Source organism: Rhinolophus hipposideros, assembly GCF_964194185.1.
Source record: "Rhinolophus hipposideros genome assembly, chromosome: 24".
Classification (NCBI taxonomy): Eukaryota; Metazoa; Chordata; class Mammalia; order Chiroptera; family Rhinolophidae; genus Rhinolophus; species Rhinolophus hipposideros.
In genome coordinates, this window is record NC_138070.1 from 18,296,973 (window position 1) to 18,311,328 (window position 14,356).

Here is a 14,356-nt window from a genome sequence, read left to right on the forward strand (position 1 = left end):
AAAGATTGGAAACGGTGACCGACCAGACTTGGAGCTGGGCTACGCCCTCTACAACTAGATTGAGGAAAACGACTTGGAGCTGATGGGCCCTGGAGAAACACAGTGTTCCCCAATACTCCCCAATAAAATTTATTTTTTTTTAAATGTAGCTATAAGATTAAAATTTTTAAAAAATTTAATGATATTATAATATTATTATAATGTCTTGCCACTAAAAAGATTCTAAGAGGCCTTTGAGGGATTACTGATGAAAAAGAATGATTTTATAAAACTCAGCAATTTCTTAAGAAGACTACTGCCAAAAAGGCTTTCTTGCTCCTTTATAGTTTCTTCCAAGAACTGGCTCACTGAGACAGAGGCCAAGCAAGAAGACAGTTACAGACCTGAGCAAAGCTGCGAACATCTCAACTCCGAGAACAAGAGTTGTTTATGAGCACACAGGAAAAAGCAGGTAAGAAAAGGTATTAACGGTTTCTCTTTTTAAAACTATTGTGGAAAAAAATAAAAATTCTTAACCAGTCATGACTCGAAGTAAGAAAGGCTGAACTTTGTGTTTGCTTTCTTAAGTATCTTGGGCCTCTCCATTCCCAAAGTATATGTTTTTTATTACAAAAATAATTCTTGGGTGGCTGATGGCTCAGTTGGTTAGAGCAGGAGCCCTCAAGAACAAGGTTGCAGGTTCAGTTCCCACATGGGATGGAGGGCTGTTCTCCTGCAACTAAAGATTGAAAACAGAGAGTAGACTTGGAGCTGAGCTGCGCCCTCCACAACTAGATTGAAGGACAACAACTTGGAGCTGATGGGCCCTGGAGAAACACACTGTTACCCAATATTCCCCAATAATAATAATAATAATAATAATAATAATAATAACAATAATGATTCTTATAAGCATTCCTTCTTAAACAGTAATTAGTAATTCTAATCTTTATGCTCAAGTGTTTTTAAAACAGTCCCACTTATTCTAAAAAGTACTATTGAATAGAAACACATACTTGTCTACTCAGAAGCGCAGTCTCGAGATGGCTGGATGATTGGCTCAGAAGCTGCTACTTTCTACTCATTCACCCTGGGCAGACACTGCTAACTGATCACAGCACTCGTTTCCACCAATCTAAGGACTGTCTCTGTAACCCTGTCTATTCTTCTCAAAAGACAGGTTCTAGGTGTGGAACAAAGCGTACCAAAAAAAACCCAAAAAAACAAAAACCTCATTTCTTTGCCGGTGCAAACCCAAGACGCCACCTAGTGGCAAAGCTTCCTAATTGCAGGCAGAGTACTTAGAAAGAGGACCGGTTCCCTGAGCCAGCAAAGCCAGACAAAATGACAGTAGGTGAACGATTCTGCCTAGTCTTGCATAAATACAATAGCACTGTTAGGAAAGAGCTTTGAATTATAACGTGGGTTTTTCTTGCTTTATCGCAAGAGATTGGCCAACAGAAGCATTTCAGGGAAAAATTAGTAGTAGCAAAGGGCCTTTAGGAACCCCCAGAGCCTTCCCCAATTTTCTATTTACCAAAGACCAAGCCTTTGGTCTGTCCCAAGCCTCAGATCCCCAGGCTGCCCAGATCTCCCATTCTGCCAACTACATGTAACATGCTTTGGAATCACCATGGTTTTTTTCCTGAGCGGTATGTGCCAGGCACTGAGCAATGATCCTCATAGCAACCTGCCCTGAGACAAGTGCTGCTATCCCCATTTTCCAGGTGAGAACACTGAGGCTCAGAGAGGGGAAGCAATTTGGCGAAGGGCACACAGTGAGGAAGACATAGGCAAGATTGAAACCTCTCCTAGCTAAGTGGGGGCTACAGACCCCACAGTATTAACCCCATGTTGGGTCCCTTTCTTCTTGCCGGAGGAGTCCAAGGCAGGTCAGTTGTGCTCCTGGGACCGTCCCACTGGGCCGGGGCACAAGCAGCCCAGATGGGTCAATGGGCTCCTCTCAGGAGGGAGATGGACATAGTTCAGCGTCCCAGGTCCGATTCTGGATGTGGACTATCCTGGCCACCTGCTCCAGGGTTCTGCAGCCAGACTTTGAGTCCCATTCTGCTATTGCTAGCTGTGCGGTTTATCGATTTCCCTGGCCTCTCTTTCCTGGACAGAATACCTCTGCATGGGTGGCTGTGATAATGCATGCAGTCTGCAGTCACATAGATAAAGGCTCAGGGCTGACCCAATAGGAAGCAGGTCACTGCTGGCCCCTGGCCCCTGCCCCCACCCCATCCCTCTCCATGTTCCTGTCCTCCACCGGTCTCTTCTCTCAGCATCTCTGTCTCTGCCTTTGTGACTCTACTCTGAGCAGCTTTCTCTGTCTCAGGCCCAAGCTTCTCTGTGCTGATTTTAGGGCTCAGTTTCTCTCTTTCTGCCTCTGTTATTATCTCTGTCTTTGACATTCAATCCCCGCCCTCCAACTCTCCCTCTCTCTCTCTCTCTCTCTCTCTCTCTCTCTCTCCCTCTCCCTCTCCCTCTCTTTCTCTCTTTCTGCCCCTCCTCTTCTCTGTGTCTCTTCCCTCCCTCTCTCTTCCTCTTCCTCCCTCCCTGGGATAAGGGAGGGCAAAGCCAACTTCACCTTCTTGTGGCTTCCGCCTGCAGGCATGAGGGGCAGCCCTAGCTGTCTGCCAGCCCAACTCCTGGGGTAGGCCCTTCCCTCTGGCCAGAGCCCCCACCTCCTCATCACCTCCCTGAACAGCCTCCACTCAGGTGTACTGTGAGCAACCTGGTACCCTGGGCTAGGCCTGCTGAGGACAAGGGCACAGGTTCCTTCCTGGGAGAGCAAGGAGGGGGCTGCCTCCTAGGCTACAAGCTGGTTCAGAGGTACAGCTCCTGACCCAACCCTGACACGTGGATTCTCTGCCTGGCCAGAGGTGGAAATCTGTGGGGAAACCTCACGGCAGCACCCTCCCAGGCTGCCGGCATAGCTACCAGAGCTGGAATAGTAAGAGTTGCCATTTTATACATGCACATACACACACTTCATTCTTAAGGCTAAGGATGGCAATGGTATGTATTCTTCTTGGTATAAATTTTTTACAAACCATGCAAAATGATTCACAATGAAAACTAACACCCTCAGCCCCACAGTTCACCTTCCCAAAGGCAACCATTACTAGTTTCTTGAGAAATCTTCTAGAGACAGTGCCTGATTCAAGTATTTATGGATGTATATTCCTGCAATTTCCCCACAAAGAGCAGCACCCTTTACACACAGCAGCACTTATTTTTTTCACTTAACAACTGATGTTGGAAATTGTGCCATAACAAAACACTTAGATCTATCTCATCTTCACATATATTCCACATATCACAAAATTCATCCTTTAACACATACAGTTCGGTGGTTTTTAGTATATTCAGAGTTGTGCAACCATCACCAGTAGTTTTAGAACATTTTTATCACCCTAAGAAGAAATCCCATACCCAGTCACTCCCTATTCCTTTCCCTCAGCCCCTGGCCACCACTAATCTACACTGTGTCCCTGTGGATTTGCCTATTCTGTGCATTTCATATAAATACAACATGTGGCCTTTTATGTCCGGCTTCTTTCACTCAGCATAATATTTTCAAGGTTCATCAATGCTGTAGCATGTATCAGTACTTTGTTCTTTTTCAGGGCTGACTAATACTCCACTTTATGGGCTTGCCACCTTTTGTTTATCCCCTTGTTCTTTTTAATGACAATATAGCATTCCATTGGTGGATGTACCTTAATTTCCCAGTCTCCTGCAATGGGCATTTCGTTTTTTTCCAGTCTTTTGCTACCACAAATAGTGTTGCAGTTAATTTCCTTTCACTCTTTGCAAATATATGGGTAAAAAACTTCCTCAATGTGGAATTCCTAAGTCAAAGGAGTATACATTTTACTTTTATTACATATTACCAATTGTGTTCCAAAAAGGGCATATGTGAAGTGACATTTTCCCTCATACCCTTGCCAAGCCATTGTATCAAATATGTTAAGTTCTTCCCATCAGTTTTGGAAGGCGTAATCTAATTGTGGTTCTCACTTGCATTGCTTTTCTTTTGAGTGAAGTTGGATGCTTTTTCATTCCAAGTTGTTTGTTCATAACTTTTGTCTGTTTCTCTATTAGGCCACTGATGTTATTGATTTGTAAGAACTCTTTATATGTGAGGGAAATTAGCCTTTTTATTTTTATTGATATGTTGCAGATTTTCCCCCAGTTAATCATATTACTTCTTCTCTGGGAAGAAATTTTTTTGTATCCAAATGTATCTTTTATAGCTTGTGGTATATGTATCTTTCCTAAAACTCTTAGAAAAACTACAAAAAGGGCCCAGCATCTATGCTTATTTATGATCCATCAGGCGAACCAGACAAATCAACAGATGGCTTCAGCACAGAATGCTGTGAGTGGGGAAGCTCAGTAGACATGTGACCCAGTCTTGGGGGGTGGGGCACCTTCCTAGAGGTAGGGAGGGGGTGATGTCTGAGCTGAGACTGAAGGGTGAGTGGGCTTCGACAGGCAGAGTGGACAGGGTGCAAAAGCCCTGTGGCCAGCTGGAGAGCACAGGGTGGGTGGGCTGAGGTCCTGAGAAACGTTTGGTGTCCAGGGTCTGAGACAGAGGGAGAGGATGAGCAGGCCAGGCCATGTTCAGCTCTCAGCCTGAGAGCAGCCGGGAGACTGAAGGTTTCCCCTCACAGGGTTACTTGGCTCCATTTGCCTTTGGGAAGATCATGAAGAACTGAAGGGTCAGAAAGGAGGTGAGAGGCCACCGAGGAGACCCAGGCCACATCCCATGAGGGGTGGAGGCTGAATGGCATAGAGCCAAGGAATAGGCAGATGGAGAGGACCTAGGGTCAGCCCTACTGGACGGGCTGGATGGGAGGGCGGGGCAGGGAGAGCCTGGAGTCCAGGTGCTTGAGGAATGCACATCCCCCATTAAGCTGTTTATCCACTTAAGAGTCCCCAGGCCAAGCTCCAGGCTAGGAATCCATTTCTCCTGGGCCCAGTGGCTCCATTTGTCTAACAGGGCTGCCCTTTCATAATTTATACCCGTAGCAGGCAGCTTAGAGCCCAAGGGTCAGCCAGTACCAGGCCTGGGCAGGAGATGGAGGAAGGACTGGCTCCATATCCTTGGGCGTGTGGGGGTGCAGTTCTGAGGTGGGCCAGAGCCTGGGAAGCATGAGGTCCTTGGTGTGGTGCTGGGCTGGCGCCCTGGCCCTGCCCCTCTGCCTGGTTCCCACAGGGCCTGAGACCAACAACCTGGGTCCTCTTCCCCAAGTGCCTTCTGTCTCTGTCTGTCTGCCCGTCTCTTTTTCTATCTCTCAGTCTTTCCATCTGTCCCTTTCTACATCTCTCTGACCTGCTTGTCTCACTCTATCTCTGGCTTGCTGGCTCTCTTTCTCTCTCTTTCTGAGTATCTCTCTCTGTGTCTCTCCCTCTTTCCATCTCCTCCTCCCGTTCTCCTCTTCCCTCTCAGAAGCACTTCCTCAGAAGTGGAAACCATTCATCTTGGGGATGTCAGGTGGGGCAGACCCATGTGCTCACAGCCCAGCAGGCACCTCCTGACACTGGGGGCCTGGTCACTGGGGGCCGGGTGGGCAGCTCCAAGATCTCTGCTCTGAGTGGCTCCTCTTGCCTGCCCTTCCCATCTGCCAGATCCATCTAACCTGCAGGGACTTTTTTTTTTTTTTAATTTTGTTGGGAAAGGGGAAGAACAGGACTTTATTGGGGAACAGTGTGTACTTCCAGGACTTTTTTCCAAGTCAAGTTGTTGTCCTTTCAGTCTTAGTTGTGGAGGGCGCAGCTCAGCTCCAGGTCCAGTTGCCGTTGCTAGTTGCAGGGAGCGCAGCCCACCATCCTTTGCGGGAGTCAAAACGGCAACCTTGTGGTTGAGAGGACGCGCTCCAACCAACTGAGCCATCCGGGAGCTCAGCGGCAGCTCAGCTCAAGGTGCCGTGTTCAATCTTAGTTGCAGGAGGCACAGCCCACCATCCCTTGCGGGACTCGAAGAATTGAACTGGCAACCTTGTGGTTGAGAGCCCACTGGCCCATGTGGGAATCGAACCTGCAGCCTTCGGAGTTAGGAGCTTGGAGCTCCAACCGCATGAGCCACCGGGCCAGCCCCCTGCAGGGACTTTTGGCCGCCACTCCAGATGCATCCAGCAGGGATTTCATCTCATTGGGGTTGAGAGATGGACACCTTCGTACACAGAAGGTGCTCTCTCTTGGCCGACCTTGTTCCTAGACCTTTGGTCACCAAGCATCATCCCCTTACCAGCCTAGAAGTTCCACTACCAGTGATTTGGGGCTTAAATAAAGAAGAATCCCTGTTACTGTCCCCAACATTTAACAACATTAAACATATCAGTCATGAGCACTCTAGCATGAGAGCCAACAACTCCTCCCTCTATCCCGCAGCTAGGTGGATGCTGCCTAAGGAAACGTCATTAGTTCATTTTTGCAGGAGGGGGGGTGTGGAAAGAGAAGCAGAGCAAGGCACCCCAAGAAAGGTAGGTGGGGCAGAAAACAGGGGATTTGGGGGAAGGTACCGGAGTAAGGCAAGTGGGTCAAATGTTAAGGAGCAGACCTCTCCTTTGTCCATTCTTTCACAGTCAACAAAGCACAGTCACAGAAAAGTCCCCGACTCTTGTATCGACCCATTTTCCAGATTGGGGCGAGGGGAAGCGGACTGAGGCCCAGAGAGTAGGGACTCACTCACACTGACATCCACATCTCCTAACTCCAAATGCAGGCACCCTGTCCTGCCATGCTTGCTTTTACCCTGCCCTGTCATTTTATTGTCCCCTTCCAACCCACAAAGGTACCTCTCCTCCTGAGAATTCCTGAGGAGGGCGGGAAGGCCCTCTCAGAGCCCTAATTTATGGTCTTCCGACAGCTTCCTTCCTCCCATCACTCCCTTCCAGCCCCAGTCTGAGTTCTATGAGGAAGGAATGATCTGGGTGAGAAGGGCAGCTCCATGGAGCATAAATAACTTGGCTGGCAGCTGCAGTCGCTCTGGGTCCCCCAGCACTCTCGCCCTGGCCCAGTGGGGTGCCCCCAGCTCTGGGACTGAGGGGCAGTAGGGCCAGGCCTCCAGATCAAAGGCTCAGAAAGCGGGCATTGTTCCCTAACCTGGAAGCCTGGGGAAGGCCGAGCCCTCCAGCCAGATCTTTTGTCTGGGCAGAGGCTTTGAAAGTCCCTGACATTTACACGGACCCTTCCCTTTTATGACATCCAAGGCTGCAGCCACAGTCTCTGGGTCCTTGGGGGCTGCCACCATGGACTCTGGGCAACCTTGGTCCCCTTGGACTGCATTCTCACCTATAGAATGGGCACAGATCAGGTGGAGCTCCTGAGCTCATACAAACTGGTATGTGAACAGGGCTGATATGGGCATCCGAGCTGGAGAGGCTGTTCTGTGAGATACAGGCAGAGGAAAGAAGTTCTTAGTCAGGGCCCAGTGGGAGGTCACAGGGAAGAGAGGCTGTGACCCAGGTTTGTTTGCTATGAGGAGAATAGCATTTCCTGTTTGGACTAAGCCAGGGTATATGCGTCAGTGAATCCACACCAGAAGGGCTGTTTCCCGGACCCCATGGCCTGCTCCAGAAGGGTGTGTTTTGTGTGTGTGTGTGTGTGTGTGTGTGTGTGTGTGTGTGTGTGTGTCTCCTAGCCCATGCCCCTGTGTGGTCCATGTGTTCTCTCTCACCTCATCAGCTCCCAAACCGGAGTCTAAATCTGAGCTGAGTTCTCATTTTTCCCCCCTAAAGAAGCCCCCCTGAGGGGCTCGAGCAGAGGACAGCAATGTGACCTGGTGGGTAACCATCACTCGCCAGCTATGGACGTGGGGCAAGCCCCACACCTGGGGATAATAAGGCAGCCCCCTGGATGCTGGAGAGAAGGGCAGGAGACAATGCAAGCAAAATGCTTAGCACAGCGCCTGGCACACAGTCTGCTCTGGAACGGAAGCTGCTGTCGTTACTGGCGGTTGTGGTCTGGTCTTGGCAGCCGAGAGGACCAGGCCTCCAGGGAGGAGGCCCCGCCCACAGGGATAGGCCCCAAGACCTCAAGCCAGGGGCCCCTCTCCTCCACATCTCCGCAAACACTGAAACCTCAAGTGACCAAGACCCAGTTCCCTGCAGCATTTCTTGCCCTTCGTGCTCAGGGAGGAAAGAGGACCAGAAAACACGCTGACATCCATCAGAAAAGTGCGCCCTTAAAAGGGAGCTTCAGGCTGTGCCCGTACAGAGACCTAAAGCCTTCACACTTTCCCAGAAGCATGAATTCTTAAGCCAAAGGGATCTTGAAAGGGTCCCCTGACTTTTTTCCCCCCAGACAAAGAAATAAGGCTCAGAGAGGAGAGATATCTTGTCCCAGGTCACACAGCTCCCAGTGGTTGCTCATAGAATTGACATCTAGGCCTATGAGGTGCTGCACCTATTCAGTAACCACCAGGCTACACCACCACAGGGTGTGACTGTAGTCATAAATAAATACCTGGACCAAGGGATCCCAGTCTTAACAAGGACAGAATCCCTTGATGTCAAAATGTTGATAACAGGTCTAACGGAGAGAGTCCCTTGCTGGAGAAATTCTTCATGGGCCTGAAGTTCTCATGAGTCTAATGGTAAAGCTGTATGTGTGCCATTAAATCATAGGAGCATCTTGGACATGTTGCAAACAGACCTGGTGGTGTCTCCTCATTCTGTGGCGCCCAGAGGGAGTCCCAGGCACCTCACAGGCCCTCCTAGACCCTCCCCAGGACAGATGCCAGCTCTTCTCCTTCTTAAAGAGCTGCATGCCCCTCAAAGTGCCCTTTGGGGTAAGGTTTCTGTTCCCAGCCACTTGACCAGGCTGAAGATGGGCCTCCGAGCCTCTCAGGAAAAGGCCCCTTGAGAGTAATGAGTTATCCAGGGGATTAAGTCACAGATCCAGTTGTGTCAAAACGAGGGCTAACTGGAGAAGCACAAAGCTGCATGTCTTGAGGGTAAGACAGGTGGCACGCAGTCGGTGCCCAAAAATCACATATGGAAAAGAGGGAGGCAGGCAGCTCCCTAAGGGGGCAAAGTTGGTGCCATGATGATGTCATTAGAAGAAGTAGGGAGCCTTTGAGGGACCATGTGAAGCAGGGGAAAGCGGGTGCCAGGGCATTACCATATCTCATTCCTATCTACACCCCCATAAGGCACGTGCAACTGTCCTCCTTACAAGAGAAACTGAGGCTCAGAGAAAGGCAGGACTTGCCCTAGCTAACTCAGGCAGAGGCAGCAGAGGCAAGGTTTGAATCCAGTTCTCACTACCTACCTGCCCCTGCAGGAGACAGGGGTCAGCTGCTTCTACAACAGCACACCCTCCCACATCCTGATTCAGCTGCAGGACCTGTTGCTTCCCGACCCTGGTGAGTCCAGGACAGGCAGTCTCCAGGAATCTGAGGTAGGAGCTGGCAGGTCCTTCCCACTGGAGTGTTGCTCACAATGATCCTGGATCTGGACAAGCCACAGCAAGATTCTGAGGGACAGGCCCCCAGTGCACCACCAAGCTTAGCAGGGGGCTCCTCATCCCAGGACTGCCTGCTGCAAGTTAATTCAGGCAGAAGGGGGTTAGAGACTCCTGGAGTTTTGCAGGGTTTTGGGGTCCCCTCTAATGAAAGCTGTGGTCCCTTCCCATAAACACATACTCCTATCATACACACGCCCACAGACATCACACCCACCTGCACACACACACACACACAGACACACACATACACACACATACACACACATACACACTTGCACACACCTTGGTGGTATTCACAGCCCTCTTCCCAGAAGCTCATTCATGTACCCCAGATGAAGAAACTCCACTCTAAGTAAATACTTACCTTGTTACAATTGGGGATACCTAGGCCCGGACCAATATGCTGTCTATACTCTTCCCTCATTGACTCCCTCTAAAGTCAGGAGATCTGGGTTCAAATCCTAGCTCTTCCAATCACTGGTAAATGACATCTCCTCTCTGTGCCTCAGTTCCTCCATCTGTAATATGGCAACGAGTGGACACTTGACCTTATAGGATTAACCCATGTCTTCTTCCAGGGGGACTATGAGTGCCTGGGCCTCAGTTTTCTTCTCTGTAAAATGGGGATAACTGTGCCCACCTCTTTCAGAGTGGTTTGAAGATTAGACAGACAGGATGTGAAGAGGTGGTGAGGTGCCCTGCACACTGCTCCCTGCTCAGGAAGCCTTTCTTGCATGGATGGACGGATCCCGCGTGCCTCAGGAACTGGATCTCCCAAATATGAGGGGGAGAGCCCCGGCCCTATCATTAGCTCAGGCTTGGCGGCTTCAGGTCCTGGCAGCGTCTGAGACCGTGGCCCTGGGACTCAGTTCCCCAGTCTGCAACACGTGGGAGGGCATCTCCGAACTGGCACCCCGCCCCCAAAAGGACCACGCGGCGCAGAGCGCCAGGCTCAGGTGGGCACCTGGCCGGCCTCCTGGCGGGGGCGCCCGCCCCCCCGGGGCTCCTTCCGGGTTGGCAGCAGCAGCGCAGGGGGAGGGGGCCGCGCAGAGGGGCCGGGCGAGGCCGCGAACGCGCGCCCCCGCCCCGCGCCCGCCTCCCGCCCGCCCTCCCGCTGCTGCGCTGGGAACCGGGATCTGCGCGTCCGGGGCGGCTGGCGGCGCCGGCGGGCGTGAACGACAGGCTGGGGGCGGCGACGGCGAGGGGCCGCGCGCGGAGGGCGCCGGGCGCAGCATGGGCGGCCCGCAGGCCTGGGCACTGCTCTGCCTTGGGCTCCTGCTCCCGGGAGGAAGCGCCGCGTGGAGCGTCGGAGGAGCCCAGTTCTCCGGCCGCAGGTAAGGGCTGGCCCCACCACTTCTGTGCCCTGCCAGCCCTGGGTTGGGGGCCGGGACTTTGGGCACTCCCTCCCCGTCCCCGCAATGTCTGTGCAAGCCCGGGATTGGGAGAGGGACCAGGACCCCTCCGCAGTGCCAACCTGGGTGGGGGCAGGGACCCTGGGCCGTCCCGCTATCTGGCAGAGACTCCCAGCAATGCGGGGAGTCCTCTACTCCGTGTGTCTGGAACCGGCAGCCCCGACAGCCTCCTCTACCCTCACCATTTCACCCCTAGAGCCCCGGAAGAGGGAAAAGGGGAACAACGAGGGAGAAGCTCCCCCAGGACTTCCGTCCCCCTAAGCCAACATCCCCCCTCACGCCCCCGCCCAGCACATAGGAAAACCCAGGACACCCCCAGCGCACACTTCGGGGACCCTCCTCCCTTTCCTTGCTCCTGGCTTTTTATAGTACCGGCTATTTATTTCCCTTGGAGGAGGAAGAGTTTGGGGTGGAGTTTCACTGCCATGGGTCAGTATCAGCCCCCAGGGACCTGGCATTTTGCACAGAGATGGGAGGGAGTACTCTGTCTTCATGAGGCTCTCTCAGGAGCCAGGGGCGTTCTCTCTGCTGGTGTCTGTGGAGCGTCTCCCAGTACCAGTGAGGGGGCCCTTTATATACAGTGTCCTCATTAATCCTTAAGGGACTGAATGAGTTTCAGGAGCACTTGTTTCCATTTAGCAGATGAGCAAACTGAGGCCCCAGAGAACTAATATAATCTTCTAGGCTCATGGGCCATTAATAGAAGAGCTAGGATTCAATACTGTGTCTTTCTGGCCTTGATGACACTGTTTGGACCTGCCAAGTCCTATCCTGGCTGCAGCCCCCACTCCTGCTGGGGTCCCCTCTTGAGGGCCAGCTGCCTCCGCCTCCCTTGTCTGAGGCAGACAATAAAGAGTAGCCAGGCCTCTCCAGGCCTTTTCATCACATTCGAATGTCTGCCCAGCCCTCACCCCTGTGGCCTCACTTCTTTAATTCTTTTCAGAAATTCTCCTTTCCCAGTGGTCAGGGGGCATGATGGGCTAGCAAGAGCAGGTGACATGAAGAGGGCTGGAGGGCAGAAATGGCTGTGACATCAGAGGCCAGAAGAGTAGTTGTCTGAGACAGGGATGGACAGGTGGCAGATGTCACAGCCCCCACCTACTGCATGCTGACCACTGCTGGCCTGGGCTGGGTATTTTACCTGTATCCGTTGCCTCCAGAATCTTCCTAACTGCCTTGGGAGGCATGCATTTTCATGGTCCCCATTTCATAGCGGAGGAAACTGAGGCTCAGAGAGGGGATGTGACCTGCCCAGGACGTGGATGTGAACCCCCAGGATTCCAGGTGCTAAGACAACTGAGACTCTGAATTGGAAATTCCCAGTGTCAGGCTCAGGATGATGGTTGAAAAGACTTAAGGTCCTGACTTTCCTCCATCCAGTTCAGGGCAGATTCTCCCAGCCTGGGTTCTTTGCTGACCCCCTGCCCCCCGAGCTTCCTGGTTGGGAGTGGGATGGTGGCTGTGGGCAGGTGTCTGTTCACAGTGGCCTGAGCATCCAAAGGCCCCATGGGCAAGGCTCTTGCTCCCGTGTGACAGATAAGACTGAGGCATAGAAAGGAATAAAAGCACCTCAGTCCAGGCCAGACAGTTTCCAAATCCAGTTTCCTTTTCACCCCAGCAGAGGTCATCAGCTTGCGGGTCTGGTAGGGGTTTGCAGGTCTTGGTTAGGAGTTAGGGGCTCTGGGCCTGGCTCTGTCACCCACTCAACATGTGATCTCAAGTAAGTCACTTCATAGCCCTGGGTCTCAGTTTCCTTCTCAGTTTCCTCACTGTTTCTTCCTTCCCCTCATCCCCTGCTCATGGGCCTGTTCTGAGGGTGGGCAGTCCCCCATCGGAAGGACCAGCTCAGAGCCTGACATACAGTGGTTCCTGCTATCACCAACATTAGATGGGGGAAGGGACCTCTAGCTGGAGGAATCTGGTCCTCAGCTGCCAGGACTTCCCCTTGTGGCCCCATCCCAGCATCGTTGGAGACAGCAAGGGGATGTCTCGCCGCATCAGCCCTCCCTCCGCCCCCAGCCCGGCGCCCCAGGCGCCCCTTGGCAGCCAAGGGACAAGAGGCAGAAAAGAGGCTTTGTGCCTGGGGAGGGGGAGGCCCGGGAAGGCATCCAAGGGGCCGCCCCCAGCCCCAGGAATGTGGTGAGACTTTGAGACCCCAGGAACCAGGGTGCCCGGGGGCCATGCAGAGCTGCCTTGGCTCACCCCTGCCCCTGTCCACCCCTCAGTCCCTGCTGGGGCTGCTTCCGGCCCCTCTGAGGTCCCTTCCAGCCTGAACCCCTGTTTCCTTTAACCACCCAGCTCAGCACTGTGGCTCTAGAGCTAAAGGCATTGCTAGTATCCTGGCCCAGGCTTCTTCCCCCTGCAGTACTAGCTTCCTGTGGGCAGATCCGAGGATCAAAGAGAGTGGAGCATTGTCTACCCCAGCCCCTCTCCAGGGAGCTCAAATCCCAGCTGAATGCCCAAATGGGTGACCTGGATGACTTCTCTTGGAGCCTCAGTTTCCCCCTCTGTAAAATGCAGAGCCTGCCTGACAATCCTTATCCGGCAGTTGAGGGGATGACTTCACATGGAAGGTACTGCGCTGGTGTCCCCAAGCCCAAGGGAAGGCTGTGGGACCTGTATCATAGTCCAGGAACAAGAATTCTCAATAACTGTTAGCACTGTGCTAAGTGCTTTGCTTGAAACCTCCCCTGCCAGAGAAAAAATCTGCTGTCCCCGTTTGCAGATGGACAAAGTGAGGCCCAAAGAGGGTCAGGGCCTTATCCAAAGTCACCAAGTTAGGAAGCAGCAGAGCTAGGACTGGGACTTCACCTCCAATGTGGGGTTCTGGCTCTAGTCACCCAACCCCCACCCAGTACGTCTCCTCTCTTTCCTCTCCTTTTCATAACGGCCCTTGGCCCCCAGCCCGCTTGGCTGCCTCCTGCAATTAGCCCCTATCACTGTTCCGGATCGCAGCCCTGGGCCCCGCAGAGACAAAGTCCCCTGGGCCCCTTGTGGCAGGGGGCGGAGGGCAGGTGGGGGGGCTAGTGGGGGCAGCTGGTGCCAGGCTAAGCTGGTCTGGCCTGTTTTCTCTCCCCCAGCAGCCTCTGGGGGCGCAGGAGGTGCTGAGTGGGCAGAAGTGGCAGGCCCAGGAGAGAAGGGCTGCCTCCTCCCAGGCCCTGCCCTCGCCCCATCCCACCGCAGGTGGCCCAGCCTCGCCAGGTTCTTGGGCAACTTACCTCTGACCACACTCCAGGAAAGGAGGCCCCCAGGGGCAGCACGATTGAGGCAGGGTTTCCAGGGACTGCAACCATCTCTTGGAACCATCTACTGGCTCCTCACCCAGGGCCACTCTCACTCAGTCATTCAGCAAACCTTCCTGAGTGCCCTCAGGCTGAGCTTCATCCTGGCTTGATACTGTGCCCTTCCCCCAGCACCTGCCTGGGAGGGAAACGCTCAGGGCTGCTGCAAGTGGCTAAGGGGGGGCCCCTGGAGGTGATCCCCTC

General features: G+C 52.9%; 1 protein-coding gene across 6 annotated transcripts in view; it reads left to right on the forward strand.

The window, feature by feature from the left end:
- The first annotated feature begins 10,589 nt into the window (after positions 1 to 10,589).
- Positions 10,590 to 14,356, forward strand: part of EMID1 (EMI domain containing 1) — a 44,628-nt gene continuing 40,861 nt past the window's right edge. For 5 of the 6 annotated variants that reach the window (XR_013992452.1, XM_081036619.1, XM_081036621.1 and 2 more), the window contains exon 1: positions 10,595 to 10,793. Coding sequence is in view for 5 of the 6 variants with exons in the window: in XM_081036619.1 (XP_080892745.1) it covers positions 10,693 to 10,793 (101 nt within the window). In the remaining variant the exon portion in view is untranslated. Of the gene's footprint in view, positions 10,794 to 14,356 lie in introns of all 6 variants that reach the window. The other variant, XM_081036618.1, reaches the window with a different exon arrangement.